The sequence below is a fragment of the Tupaia chinensis genome, unplaced genomic scaffold (assembly GCF_000334495.1).
Source record: "Tupaia chinensis unplaced genomic scaffold, TupChi_1.0 Scaffold000047_1, whole genome shotgun sequence".
In the NCBI taxonomy this organism is placed as follows: domain Eukaryota; kingdom Metazoa; phylum Chordata; class Mammalia; order Scandentia; family Tupaiidae; genus Tupaia; species Tupaia belangeri.
The window spans coordinates 6,309,654-6,324,964 of record NW_006159505.1 but is presented as its reverse complement, the minus strand read 5'-3'; the positions used below and the strand labels follow the sequence as shown (position 1 = coordinate 6,324,964).

Here is a 15,311-nt window from a genome sequence, read left to right as displayed (position 1 = left end):
GCCAAGTTGGCCTGTCTTCCTCCCACTCTGCCCTCCAGGGAACCCCTGGTGCTCCAGATACGTGGTGGTCTTCCTGCCTCCAGCCCTGAGCCTCTCTGCCCAATGTCTCCATGTGGTTCCTGCCTGTTGCAGCCTCAGGGTGCCCTGCCTGGCTCAGGCCCTTCCTCTGAGGGTCCCATCGATACCCAGCCCCTCTAGGATCAGTCTTTTGGGGTACAGGAGGCAGGGTAGAATGAAAAGAGTAGGGACTCTGCCCTGGACTGGCCCTAACTCAGTCTCTAGCATGAGGCATGAGCCATCCTGGCTGAGTGTCCTCGGATACTAGGAGCCTGCCGCCTGCCCCCCCCAACCCGGGTGGTGGGCGAGTCGCTAAGCCTGCCTGAGCCTCCATTTTCTTATCGGCACAAATGGAGGACGAAGAACCAGCTTCTGTGGACCTCAGGACATCACCTGAACTATGGATGTCATTGCCACCGAGGTCCAGAGAAACCCGCCCTGGTCCTCTGTCCCTGAGGTCCTAGCAAGGACCAGAAGGTTGAACTAGAGCAGCATTTAGAGGGGAGAGGGAGCACCTGCACGGCCAGCACTTTGTCCTCACAGCCATGCATCACCCCACTACAGGAGGCACCGAGGCTCGGCGGAACAGCCTCTCACCTGCGGACCCAGGAGTCAATGAAGAGGCCGGGGTTTGAACCCTCGACCTCTGAAGCTGAGGTGGAGAGGCCAGGCAGTGACAGAGGTTCCCCTGACTGAGTCAAGGGCATGGTCCCAGGGGGCCTCAGTCCAGGTGCAGAAATTCTACCCTCCTCTCACGTGGGCTCTCTCCCTTGCCTCACCTTTCCTCTTCCTCTTTCCTTGTCGCCTTGCTCCCCTTCACTTGGCCTCACCATGCCTCTCCTCACCTTCCCTTTCTCCCTTCTCTTGCTCTCATAAGTCCCTCATCTCTCCCTGGAGGCTGGGGGGCCATATTAGACAGTGCTGACCCCCCACCACCACCTGTGCCCAGCACAGGGCACTACACACCCCTTAGGTCCTGGCTGGGATGGCGAAGGAGGGATCTGAGCTCTCAGGCCTGCTGCCGATGCCTGCCGGCAGCACCCGGGGCTGCCAGGTGTCCCTCCATGTTCCCGCAGTCCCTCCTCCTTGCCACTGTCTCGTGGCTGCCCCTGCTTCGTGCCACACCCCTGTCCGCTCCCACTCCTCATCGCCGCCACTCTCCTTTCCTTCTGCCTTCAAGGCAGGCCCTCTGCCCCTCAGCCCTTCCCCTCTGTCTGGTCCTCACTTCCTTTCATTTCCTCTTCATCCTCTCTTTCTCCCTCTCTTCCTTTCCTACCTTGGAGGACATGTTCTCAGAGGGAGAACCTCTACCCTGGCTGCCCAGACCAGGCCCAGCCCCCGGGCTCACCTCCGCAAGCAAAACACAAGTTCATCTCAGTTCTCCCCTGCCCCGGGTACAGTGACTGGCCCGCCCGGTCACATTCGTGCCTCCCGGGGGGCATGCACACCCAGGTCTAGACAGTGAGTCAGGTCTGACCCTGCACAGTCCCCAGGCTGGGGCTGGGGCTAGGGCAGCCCGCTCTTCTCCCTGACACCCCTTATCCCCACCCAGGGCCTGTAGAAGGCTTCTTCCCCTTGAGCTCCCACCTGCCACTGCAGACCTCTGTGATCAGCCCTGGCCACCCACCTCTGCTGAGCCGCTCTGAGTCCGACACAGTGTCCCTGGGAGCCATGTCCCCTTCGGCTGTTCTGAGAGATCAAGGAGTTGCAGGGTGCCCCCTTGAGGCTCCAGGAAGGGTGATGGATGAGTGAGTCCCCAGGTGCCCAGGGCACCCTGGCCGCTGCTCACTCCCTGGTCTGCCCGGCTCTGATTCGCCGGCTGGGACTGAAGCCTGAACCTCAGTCCTCTGGGCTCCAGCCCTGACACCCTGCCCAGGGGGCTGGGCCACTCCATCCTTGTACCCCCTGCTGCCGACTCGGCCGGGCTCCCAGGGCAGGATGGGCTCTGGCCGACAGACCACTCGGGACCGCAGGGGTGCCGCCCACCAGACGCCGGCCCTGGCAGGGCGGGGGCCACCCCACCCTCAGGATCTGGGGCCTTGGATGGGCCTGAGACAGCCACGCCCTTTGGACACTGTGGTTTGGGGGCCTGGCTTTCCCTAGCGCCCCTGAGGGCCAGCCCAGCATGCTGCCAGCCCCACCCCTGGCCTACTAGCCACACCAGGGTCCCCAGAGAGCTCCAGAGCCAGTTACTCAGGGTGGGCATCTGCCCGAGGGGCCTTCCAGCCCAGGGAGGGGCAAGCATGGGGGCACCACTGTGTCTCTAGGTGGACGTGTACCTGAGCTGCCTCGGCAGGGGGTCAGCCATGAAGCTCCATGTGCGCAGTAAGGGTATCAGTCAGGGTGACCCCCGCTCCTACCTCTTCATTCTGTGCCAGGCTGCAAGGTGCTCTCGGCCAGCCTGGTCCCCCTCGTAAAGCCAGGCCCCTGAGGGCTGCAGGACTAGGCAGAGAGATGAGAATCCAGTGACCTCTGGAAAGCAGCAGCCAACATCTCCTAGAGGTAGCTGACCATCCCTGACACAAGCCTGGCCCAAGGTGGGCCCAAGGTGGGTCACTGTCACTTGGGACAGTCAGGAGGTCACGTGAGGGTACTCTCACACACCCAGAGGGGGTGCTACAGGGGTGGGGGAGCGTCATCCCTGTGTCTAGACTGCCAGGCTGAAGCCTTGTGCTGGCTGGGGCTGGGAATAGACAGACCTAGAGGAAATAGTGTCTGGGTGGCCACACACTGAGCCCCCGGACTAACACCCAGATTTAGACATGGAGAACGGGAGGGCAGGGGAGGAGACATTTTTCCACTGGCCCACAGCATTGCTTTTAATGAGCCTAAACTGGATTCAGTTTACACCCTGGCTGCGGCTGACACCCAGATGCCCCTCCAGAGCTTGTCACAGAGAAGGCGGAGCTCTGCTCCTGGCATCCCCTGCCCAACCCTGCATCCAGGCAGAAGAGCCCAGGAGGTCCCCAGGGAAGGAGCTGGGGATAGGTGGGTGATGAGGGACTTGCTGGGTGACTTTAGGCAAGCCATTTAACATCTCTGAGCCTGTTTTTCTCATCTGTCAAACAAGGACAAGGGGGAGCCTGTATACCAGGCTCAGGGGAAGTGAAAACTGCTGGATGCTGTAGAGACATGAACTGTGGTGACAGGGCATCACTGTCCCAGAGGTAGTGTGTGCGTGAGCGCAGAACGTCCCCAGCTCTGTTGCTGGGACAGGGTCCTTGGGAGTGTGCAGGTGAGTATGCACTGAGCCTTCTATTCTTGCAAGGGACTCTCCTAGACGGAGTGCAAAGGGACAGTTCCCTTAGCCTCGCCTCACCGGGTAGTCACCTGCAGGCCTTCGCCTTGGCCTCCCCTCACCTGCCTCCTGCCCAGGCTCTGAGGGGCTGACTGGGTCTGAGTCCTGACCCATGCTGGAGATGTGTCTGGTGCTCTCCCGAGTGCTCTCGCAGCCTGGCACAGGGCATGGAAGTGGAGCCAAAGCCACAGCAGGCCGGATGCTTGTGGCAATGATCTACTGTGATGGGGGTAGGTAGGGGGATGCACAAATGCACAGCCAGTCCCCAGGGCTCTTCCCATCATTCCCTGGGGGTGGGCTGCCTCCTCCTGGACCTCGGTTTCTCCATTTGATAAGTGGCACGCTCCTCAATTCCAAAGCCAGGACACACCAGAGGAGACAAAGGAGTGCCATGGTGGACACATTTCAGCTGGGCAGGGAGGGGGAGTCTGGCCCGAGGCATGTGGTCTCTGCCTCAGGGGGCCTGGCCAGCAGCATGTGGGTGGGCCCGAGCTGACCCTAGGAAGGACACGTGCGAAGTCCAGGAGGAGGGGGCCTGGTGGTAGGGTGAGGCTGCAAGGGAGTATATCTGTGGGGTCCACCTCAAACCCCCAAACCTTCAAACCCTGGTGCTGGTACCCTAGGGCAGTATCCTGGAATCACACCAGGGTGGGGACCAGGAGAGAGTACCATCTCTTTGCATCTGCACAGACCCAGCAAACTAGAACCAGGGATGTGTCCTTGTCTCTCCCTCTCCTCCTCTCCCAGAGCCTCTGCGTTGAGTGCCAGGGCATGAGTGGGCAAGGAGATGCCGACAGGTGCCAGCCCCACCTTCTGTGCACGGGAGGTCTATCCAGCATACTCCATGCCATCTACAAGGGAAAGACGATTCTCCTAGTCAGGGAGAATCCAGGGTAGGCTTCATGGAAGAGGTGATATTTTAGCTGGGCCTTAAAAGCCTGGAAGGGGGGAGGAAGGGCATTGCAGGCTGCTCAGAGGAGGCAGTGAGTAGCTGCTGATGAGAAGGAGCTGCAGCCCTTTGAACTCTGCATTTCGACCATGGCCCCATGAAGCAGGTACCTATACACCACAACTTCACAGAGGAGGAAACTGAGGCAGAGGGAAGGTACCACAGTGACCCACGGCTGGGCCAATGGACGAGCCAGGATTCGTAGGCCCAAGCACTCACCACTGCCCTGCGGTGCATTCCACACAGGGTTAAGTGCCAAGGGTAGAGCTGGTGGTGGCTCTCAGGTAAGAGGGTGACAAGATGGTCCCCAGACATCAACAGGACCACATGGGAAGCCCAGAACTCTGCTGAGGATGCTCTTCATCCTGGGATGCAGAGCCCAGCAAGGTCTATGAGCACAGAGCAACTGCTGACTGAGATGGGGTGCAGGTGGGAGGGTGGAGAGGATGCACTGGCAGCTACCAGGGGCTGAGAGGAGGAGACAGGGCCTTGAGCTCGCCTCTGCACACTCTCTCGTGCACACACGGCCATCCTGGCCACCCTCGCCCTGCCCGCCGCTCAGGCCAGCCAGCCCCCAGGGCTGGAGAAAGACATAGGTGGGCCTCATGCCCAGGGCTGGCCTGGATCAGCGGGCCCAGCCCGGGCACGGCGGGTGCCTGTCATACGTGGGTGATGCCAGCATGGGTGCCGCTGGCACGGGCACCCTGCCCTCCATGCCACAGCCCAGGCGGGAGGGACCTACCTCAGGAGGTTCTCCAGGCCCTGTCTGCTAGAGTTCCTTCTCAGGAGCACGGGGCTGCTCATGCTGCGTCTGCGGCCTGGCCTGACCCCAGCTCGGGGATGCTCGGCAGCTTCTTCAAAGGCTCCTGGCTCGCTGGCCGGCCTCTGTCTGGGCGGCCTTTCTGCTCCTCCTGCTCCTGGCCCCCTCCCCTCTCTTCTTCTCTTTCCTGTCCTTTTCTCCCTTCCCTTCTCTTCCTTTCCCTCCCTCGCTTTCTCTGTCCCTCTGTCCCTGTGGCTGACTGGTCCCTCTTTGGCCCTAGCTCCCCCTCCCCTGTCCCCTGCCTCTGGTTGTCTGTCTGGGCTCCTCTGACCCCTGGGTGGGGGTCTCCCAGGCTGGCTCTCTGCTGGCACTTGCTCCCTGCTGTGTGTCCCTGTGCCCCTGCCTTTGCGGGTCCTGCTGGCTCTGTGGGTCTCGTTCCCCTCTCCTCCTTCAGGACTCCTAGCAGCTGCTTCCCTTTTGTTCCCCCCAGCCCCCTTCTCCGCCCCCCTCAGTCTCCTCCACCTCCACCTCCTCCTCCTTCCGAGACTAGTAAAAATGTCAGAGAGAAAACCCTCCCAGCCCAGCAGTGTGGGGGCTCAGCTGGACCGCGGTGGCCCGTGGTGGGCAGCGGGCTGCCTCTTTCTTCCCTCCCTCCCTCTACTTCCCCTTCCTCCCTCTGCCTCTCCCCTCGGGCCATTTTGGCAACTGCTCCCTGCCTCCCAGGCTCCCCTTCCTGCTCCCAGGGTGCCTGGTCTACCCATTGCTGCCTCCCACCTCGCCAGTGCCTGCTGCCCTCTCCCCTGGCCCTGGCCCTCTCTGGCCCTCCTCTTTGTCTCTCCTCCATCTGTCTTTCTAGTCCAGCTCTCCTGGACCTGCCTCCTCTCTCCCTCACTTTCCTCTCCCTCACCTCTGCCCTCAACCCAGGTCTGGTCCCTTTGCCCCCCTCCTGCTCCTGGCCTCACTCTCAGCCCCTCTCTCCTCTCCCTCTAATGTCTCTGTCCCTATCTCTGTCTCCCTCCCTCCTTCCCTCTTCCATTCCCTTCCTCTCCCCTCCCTTCCTCTTCACCCTCTTCCCCTCCCTCTTCCCCCTCCCTACTGGTTCTCCATCTTCTCTTTGTTTCTTTTCAGCCCTCTGCCCTTCTTAACACCCCAAGGGGGAGGCCAGGGCACCCCAAGATTCCTCTCTGTCTCCGCATGGCAAGGCTAATACCCTCCCATCACCCCCAGGCTGCACTCAGAGCAGAGACTTGGGAGGCAAAGACGCCTATGATGTGGCATCTTCTGTTTGGTCCTGGGGAGCTATAGTCCCAAAGCGGCCAGCAGGCACAAGGTCAGCCTGGTGCCCTCGCCAGCCGGGTTTCCATCGCCCCCCATCCTCTGGCCAAGGCTCAGGGAGGAGCAGCCCAGCCCGTTGTTTTTCTGGTTGGGCTTAGTCCTTAGTTTGAGTCCTGTGACTCACTGGAGAACACTTGAGGCTAGTGGCTGGACAAGGGGAGGGACTGGCCTCACACTCATGGAGAATCAGCGAGGGCCAGCTCTGCCCGCCGGTAGCCTGCCCAGCCCGGAGATGCTCACGACCACCCTGAGACAAATGCCATGGTACCCATGTCCCAGATGGTAAAACTGAGGCTTAACCAGCAACACTCTATGGTGCCCTATGTCATAGAGCTGGAGCCTGGCAGAGCTGGCCATCCCAGTGCCCCCTCAGGGCCATCACCTCTATGTGAGCACCTGGCCAGCCCCTGCCCCCTCCATCTCTACATCCACACCCACAGAGAACTGGATGCCCCTCTCATGTCCCCAGCTACTGTGACCTCTGGCCAGCTCAGGCAGTCAGAGCTATGGAATGCCAGGGGGTACTGAGTGGACCAAGGAGAAGGTTATAATCAGATGGGCAGGAGGGTGACCATGTGAACAAGCCATCGCATGAAGGCTATGTGTGTTGGAGGTGGCAGCAGCAGGTGAAAAAACTCCACGGGCCCACAGCTTTGGCCTACGGTGACTCAGATGGTGGGCCGGCCAGTGGAGACTGCAGGGGTCAAGAAGTCTGCTGCCCTCACCCCCATGCACACATCAGGCAAGCTCCAGGGCCAGTCCTGGGACCAAAGGAATCCCCCAACCCCTACCCACCTCACAAACAACTCAGGAGGAGCCAGAGATTGTCAGCGTCCGGCACCCATTGAACTGCAGAGACCTCAGGATTCTGGCAAAATAGGGAGGATTGGGAGAGAAGGGCTGGGCAGACATTCGGCAGATCACCCAAGTGAAGCCAGCTGGTGCTTCATTTGCATCTCAACCTGTGCATCTCCTTCTTGCCTCCTGGTCTTAGTTCTGGAGTCCCAACCACAGTTAGCCAGAAGAGAAATGTAGCGAAAGCATGTTTGATCTAGAAGAAGGAAGCATAGTCCCACAGGGGAGATGGTTCTCTTGGGATGGCAAGAGTTCCCTGCCACTAGAGAATGGCCATTTCTCATAAACATTGATGCATGGGAAGTGACAAGAACAGATTTTTAAATGCAATGGCCAAGATTCATGGTTTTATAACTAGGGCATGTCTTCATGGGAAAAATAGGGGAGAATATTTTATACCAGTTCTACTATTGTCAATCCATCCACCCATCCATCCATCCACTCACCTGTCGCTCTAACCATCCGCCCATCCATACACCCCCATCTACCTGTCCAACTCTCCACCCACCATCCATGTACCCATCCCACTCATCTACCTCTCGATCTTTCCATCCACTCATTCATCCATCTCCTACCCACTCACAACCCATTCATCTATCTAACCACCCATCCTCCACTCACCCCCATCTATCTATCCATCTCTCCACCTACCTATTCATCTATCCATCTCACCCATTTATTTATCCATTTGTCCACCACCCACCCTTCCATATCTACCCATCTATCCACCCACCCATTCACCCATCTCTCCACCCACTTACTACCCCTTCATCCATTCATCTAACCATCCAGTCATTCCTCTACTCATCCTCTCTGTATAAATGTCTGTATTTCTATGTATCATATATCAACAAATCAAACTCTCAATGCATCTTTCCCTCTAGTTATCTATCTAAACATAATATATCCTATCGTTCAATCCATTCAAGCATCCATACATATATATCCACGTCCTTCTATCTCTTTTTGTATTTCTCCATTGAATCAATATCCATGCATTCATTCACTTAATGAAATGTCTTCATATGTATAAACACTTTAAAGAAGCATTCAGCAAGCCATTCACTCATTCAGATCATAACCACTCATTGCTCGTCGATTGCTATTACCTATATGTTCACCCAGTTAGCCAACCAGTAAGCTATTGTCCTTTTCATAACATTAATATATTTTTCTATTTCCAAATATTCTTATTTTCATTAATTTCTCTGAATATTCACCTATGTACCCATACCATTTATACATTCAGTTATACATCTGTCTGTCTATCTGTCTGTCCTCATATCCATCCATTTTCCTATCTGGCAAGCCATGCATCCAATTATGCACACATAAATAAGTGTTCTTCTTAACACATACTTGCTATTAAGTCATCCAAATGAGTTAATATTTAAAACACTAATTGGGGGACCAGCAGTTAGCGTAATGGCTATGTCGCTGGACTCCCATGTAGTCGACTGCAGTTTGAATCCTTGACTCAGTCGCTTAAACTCACACCGGGTGCATGTGCATGAGTGCCCAAGATCCCAAGAGGAGAATGGAGGAGAAGGGGGTTGTGGTGGGGCCATCCCCGCTGGGGCGTGATTTCTCGCTTTTTGTCTCTCTCTCTCTCTTTGTCTTTCTGGTGAGTGCATGCGTCCTATAGCAAAAATCTCTCAAAAACAACAACAACAAAACCCACAAAACAAAACAAAAAACTCTAATTGGAATACAATCAGCCCTCAGTCAATATTACAGATTATTTTCACCCATCCATTCATTCATTTAACAATCACCTGTCGTTATTTCTCCATGTTCCCATATATTTGCCCATATATCTATATATTTATTAAATAAATTTTTTCTGAATTCCAGGCACTATTTATTTATTTATTGTAGTTTTTGTTACAGGGCATCTGCGCTCACCAGAGAGAGAGAGAGAGAGAGAAATTACCCCTCAATGGGAAATAGTCATGCTGTAATCCCTTCTCCTCTAGTCTACTCTCAGGATTTTGGGCATGCACACACATGCACACACCCAGCATGATTTTTTCAAGCTGCTGGGCCCAGGACTTGAACCACATAGACAGTCATGTGGAATTCAGTGCCTTAACCTCCACGCTACCTGCCGACCCTGAATTCCAGGCACTTTTAAGGTGCTGGGTATGCAACATTAACAAGCAAAGTCTCTGATCTAATAATGCTGACGTTTTAGTGGGAACAAGTAAATAGGTAAATACATGCTGGAATATATAAGACAATGATAACTGCTACAGAAAGTATAAGTGTAAGGGGATGCGGAACTCTGGAGGGATTGATATAGTCAAGAAAAGCCTCATGGGAAGGATTAAACTTTTTTTTCTTTGAAGGAGACTTGAGTGAAATGAGAAAGAGCAATATGAGAGGTCTTCAAAAAATTGTGCAAAATATGTATCAAAAACCTATGCATGGATTTCACTATTTTTGTATCAAAATAAACTCATTCTTTAATTTTATTTTTCCATAAACTTCTTTTCGTCTTTGTTTTTGTTTTGTCTTGTTTAATTTGTGAAAGTGAGAAAGCACTGTCCAGAGAGGATGACCACACTGCAATCCCTTCACCTCAGTTTTCCTCTTGGGATTTTGGGCATACACATGCTCCTATGGTGGTTTTCAAGCCACCAAGTCTGGACCTTAAAGCACGTAGTCAGCCATGCAGGATCCAGGCACCTTAACTACCATACCACTGGCTGGCCCTCCATAAACTTGTTGAAATGCCTTTCAGAAAAAAAGGGCAAGTTTCCTGACTTAGGGGTGTCTGTTAGATCCATTTACCTCTTCAATAATTCATCTGCCATCACTTCGTCCACCTGTCCATTCATTATCTATCCATTTATCTTTTTATTTATCTGTCTTTTGTTACTCCCACCCATCTCTCTATCTATCCATTCCTTCATTATCCACATCTAACCATACTTCTACCTTTCTTGATATCCTACTAATCTGTCTAGGCATTTGTCAGTCTACATTCTACTCATTGACTCTTCCACTCATTCATACTTTCTTTTTTAAAAAAAATTAATTAATTAATTAATTATTATTATTTTATTGGAGAGGTTTATGCTATAGGATGCATGCACTTGCCAGACAGACAGAGAGAGACAGAGAGACAGAAAGCGAGAAATCACCCCCCAGGGGGGACGGCTACGCCACAATCCCTTCTCTTCCATTCTCCTCTCGGGATCTTGGGCATGCACGCACACGCGCCCGGTGTGAGTTTAAGCCACTGGGTCCAGGACTCGAACCACGATCGGCTATGTGGGAGTCCAGCGACATAGCCATTACTCTAACTGCTGCTCCCATACTTCCATCTCGTATGTCTGTCCATCCATCCATGCATTCACCCATTGATTTACCTGTTAACCCAATACTCATCCATTCATCCAACCATCCATCTTTTGGTAGACCTACTCATTTATTTATCCAGGGTACAAGACAGTTGAATATAATCACGGCTAAACATATGACTTTATGATTCATTGTATGTCCAACTGATTTAACTCAGCACTCATTCTGAGAAGTTAATGTCTGTACCATACCCATTGTTTAATGTTCTAAACATCACATCTGCATCTACCCATTCGTTCATTTATCCAAACTTACATACGTACATATGTTCTCTGTCCATTGATCTATTCCTTATTCATCCATCATCCATCCATCAATGACCAAATCATACATTCACTCACTTGTCTTTTTTATTGTTTTTGGAGAGATTTTTGCTATAGGGTGTATACACTTGCCAGAAAGACAGAGAGAGACAGAGAGACAAAGAGCGAGAAATCACTCCCCACCCAGGGGGGATGGTCACGCCGCAATCCCTTCTCCTCCATTTTCCTCTTGAGATCTTGGGCACACACTCACATGTGCCTGGCGTAAGTTTAAGCCACCTGGTCTGGGACTCAAACCATGGTCGACTACATGGGAGTCCAGTGACGTAGCCATTATGCCATCTACTGTTCCCTCACTTGTCTTTCTTTTTATACATCAGTTTCTCTAGTTATTCATACATACATACATACATACATATGTACATATATACATTTATACATATGTTTTTCTGTTCATTCAACTAGTCTTTATCTATCTTTCTATGTATTCATCCATCTGCCCATCCATTCATTTCTTTTTTAAAAATAATCATGTATTTTATTTATCATTATCATCATTTTTTAATTTTGCTATAGGACACACATGCCCACCAGAGAGAGAGACAGATAGAGACAGAGAGAGAAAGCGAGAAAGGAAGCTGCTGGGTCCGGTACTTGAACCTCAATTAGCCATGTGGGAGTCCAGCGCCTTAACCACCATGCTACCTGCTGGCCCCAATTCATTTATTTTTAAAATAATTTTTTAAAGAATTATTTCATTTAACTTTATTTCTTTATTTAAATCTGACCAGAGAGGAACAGAGTGAGAGATAGAGAGAGAGCGAGCATCCGTGAAAGTCACTTAGGACTCAAACCACGGTCAGCCATGTGGGAATCCAGTGCCCTTAACCACCACGCCACCTGCCAGCCCCCCACATCCATTCATTTCTCACATGCCCTTTTGTATTTCCATACATTACCCATCTATAAATTCAGGTATTATTTCCTCATGTCCTTTATCCTTTACGTGTCTGTCCACACATCAGTCTATCTTTTAGTTCAGTTACTCATCCATCCATCCATCCATCCACCCACCCACCCACCATCCACGATTCCTATTTTCTATCTTTCTTCATCTATCTTTCCATTCACTTGTACTTTTCTCTATCATTGATTCTTCTCAAATGTTCTTTTTACCTTTCTTCTATGACTAAGACATGGTTCATAAACTCATGACCCAAGAATAGACCAGACCCTCATGGTCCAGGGTAAACAGGGAGTGGGGAAATGGGGATCTGTCTCTCCTCTTGTTCACACATTCTCATTGTCCCCACCACACACAGATTTTGCCAAACATACCAGCCAAAGGTGAAATAGACAGTGAGAGAAAAGTCCATGGGGGTGGGGAGGAGGTTAAAGGATGATGACCTCAGTGGCTCCTGGGAGACTGCAGATAGAGAAGTGTCTCTGACTTACAGAGAAGGAAGTTGCTAAATGCTGCAGCTCTCATTGGTCTGGTGTGTCCCTCTGTCCAAATAAGCACTTACGACAAAGGGAGACTAGACTAGAGCCTAGGACAGGGGCCAGGGTGGTGGGGTGATGATGAAGTTCAGATTTTGGCTGGGACCGAGGCTCAGGGAAATGCTAAATACTTTTCAGATTCTTCTGGAACAAACTATCCAGATCCATTTGTCCCAATTCTCATTGCTTTTTTGAGGAGAAGTATCTGGGAGAGAGAGGGAAAAAGGAGGAGGAGGTGCCAGGTTGTCTTACCTAAGAGGCTAAACCATTAAAAGAGTACTCACAGAGGAATAGTAGGTGGCATAATGGTTATGCCGCTTGACTCCCAGATAGCTGATCCTAGTTTGAGTCCTGTACCCGGCAGTTTAAAACTCATGCTGTGTGGGACCAGCAGTTAGCGTAATGGCTATGTCATTGAACTCCCATGTAACCGAACGCAGTTTGAGTCCCCAACCCGGTGGCTTAAACTCACGCCAGGCATGTGTGTGTGCGTGCCCAGGATCCTGAGAGGAGAATGGAGGAGAAGGGATTGCGGTGTGGTCATCCCCCCTGGGGAGTGATTTCTTGCTTTCTAGCTCTCTGTCTTTCTGGTGTGTGCACACTCCCTATAGCAAAAGCCTCTCAAAAACAAAACAAAACAAAAACAAACAAAAAAACAAAAAAACAAAAAAACAAAACCCTCACTCTGTGCTCATGTGCATCCAAAATCCCAACAAGAGAATGGAGGAGAAGGGATTGCCATGTGGCCATCCCCGCTGAGGGGGGAGGGGTGTGATTTCTTGCTTTCTGTCTCTTTGGTGAGTGCACATGCCTGGTAGCAAAAGTCTCTCTTAAAAAAAAAAAAAGTATATGAGGAAAAGAAGGGCATAGGCACCTTAGAGATGAGGGGTTGTGCTTCTCCCTGGTAGCAAGAATGAGCAGTATCTGAGGTCCCACCTGCCAGGGACTCTGTCATATTTTCATCCTTGTGGCAGCTGGTGAAGCAAAACCTCCGAGAGGGGAACTGGGCGTAGAACTCCTCCTTCTGCAGACAGGATCTCCTAGGCACCTCAAACTCTTTTCTCTGATGTGTGTGTGTGTGTGTGTGTGTGTGTGTGTGTGTGCATGTGTGTGTGTGTGTAGAGAGAGAGAGTCTTCTCTCTGCACCCTGGCAACCAGGTAAACCAGGAACTCAGAAAGGTGGGTGGGGGTCATGCCATGCAGGTATTGGAGATGGGGGAGCTGACCCTAGGTATGTTTTTCATAGAGTTGCCCGTACCCCAGCTCCAAGGCTAAGGATCTGAGCCTTTCTCTGCTCTTGCTGTGAGAGGCAGGTGACTTGAACTGGGGCAGAGGCAGCGATCAGGTTCCCAGACAGCCCCTCCCTGCCAGCAGCAGAATCAGACAACCTTACCCTCCCCCAGTAATTCACAACATCCCAACTTGGAAGCAGTTGACTAGATGGAGTTTGGACAGAACTGGCCTGGCCCCAAGAAAGGGGCAGGGGCTTTCCTCCCTCCACCAGCCCTCAGCACCTCCCCCTGCCCTGCTTGTCTGTTGGTGTCTGGCACCGGCAGCTCCGCCTGCCCGTGCTGGGCCGGGCAGGACTAGGAGGCCTGACTTTCTCACTCCTTTAATCTATAGGCCCCATACCCCACACATTCCCACAACCCCCTCTCTCCAGACTCAAGGGAGTTGGGGAGGGGGAAGGGGTTGAGCTGTCTGGGAAGGGGTTCGAGGACTGCTCTGTGGTCCAGCAGCCTCCAGCTAGGTCTTCCCCGTCTAAATCTCAATCATTGTCTTCCTCATAAGCCTGACTTTACCTGCCTCAGGGGCACTTAGGACCCTCCCCTGCTGATTGCCTTGGAGCCTCTACCCGCCTCTCCTAGGAGGTCTTTTGGAGTCCCTGAAAAGAGGGCTCCTTGATGAAGAGGGCCCGGCGCTGGGATTTGGTGAGGCTAGGCTGGGAGAGAAGCTGAGGGCTTCTTTTCCGAAGCTCATTCCAAATCCCCCTTCTGCTTTGTGGGGGAGCCCCTGGGAGGCTGACTGACCTACAGAGCACTAGTCTCACCCCTTGGTGGCCTGCTGGGTCCCAGAGGCCTGGTCAGGTCTGCAGCACCCTGACCTTCAGGCTCCAGGGAGCATGGGCTTCCGCCCCTCTCCCCAACAAGGAAGCCCCACTGAGCCTGAATGGGCTGTTCTCGGGCAATATATCAGACATTTGGAGCCTCTATTTCTGTCTATGAAATGAGAGGCTTCTAGAACCTGCCTCACTGGGCCAGGGGGTACAAAATGAGAACCTGTCATGGAGTTTGGGGTCACAGAAGACCAGCACAGTTCAATGCTCTCTCTCAGTGCTGACATGCTGAGTGGGAAGATGGGAAACTGAGCCCTGGGCGGGCAGGGCTGTGTGTGTGGGGAGTTTATTAGCATCAGAATGTACAAGTTAGAGCTCCAGCAACAGATGCAAGATGCACCCCAAGTGTTCTGTAGCCAGTCCTCCTCCTCTTGCCCCCTGCAGGCCTGAAGAGCCAAGCAGAGCTCACAGCCCCCCCCCCCACACCTTGCTGGTCTGAGTACTCAAAGGGGAGACCACAGTGACCCATGCTCCTAGCTGGGGAGTTTATTAGCATCAGAATGTACAAGTTAGAGCTCCAGCAACAGATGCAAGATGCACCCCAAGTGTTCTGTAGCCAGTCCTCCTCCTCTTGCCCCCTGCAGGCCTGAAGAGCCAAGCAGAGCTCACAGCCCCCCCCCCCACACCTTGCTGGTCTGAGTACTCAAAGGGGAGACCACAGTGACCCATGCTCCTAGCCCCCTCCTGCTGATAAGACCCTGATCTGCCCGCCCGCTCACCCATCCCTGTACCGCCCTCTCAGGGAGATGAGGCAGAGGCAGACCAGCCAGTGAGCTGATGAGGTAATAGAGGAGAGGGCAGCCACTGGACCA

The 15,311-nt window shown here is 52.9% G+C and overlaps 1 protein-coding gene across 3 annotated transcripts in view; it reads right to left on the bottom strand.

Moving 5' to 3' along the window:
* LSP1 (lymphocyte specific protein 1) overlaps window positions 1–15,311 on the bottom strand; it is a 43,707-nt gene that overhangs the window by 23,297 nt on the left and 5,099 nt on the right. The window contains exon 1 of one of the 3 annotated variants that reach the window (XM_006141056.3): window positions 5,047–5,552. The exons of the other annotated variants lie outside the window; for them this stretch is intronic. Within the exon in view, the coding sequence (XP_006141118.1) occupies window positions 5,047–5,108 (62 nt within the window). The 5' untranslated portion in view covers window positions 5,109–5,552. Of the gene's footprint in view, window positions 1–5,046; window positions 5,553–15,311 lie in introns of those variants that run through there. 3 annotated transcript variants of the gene reach the window in all.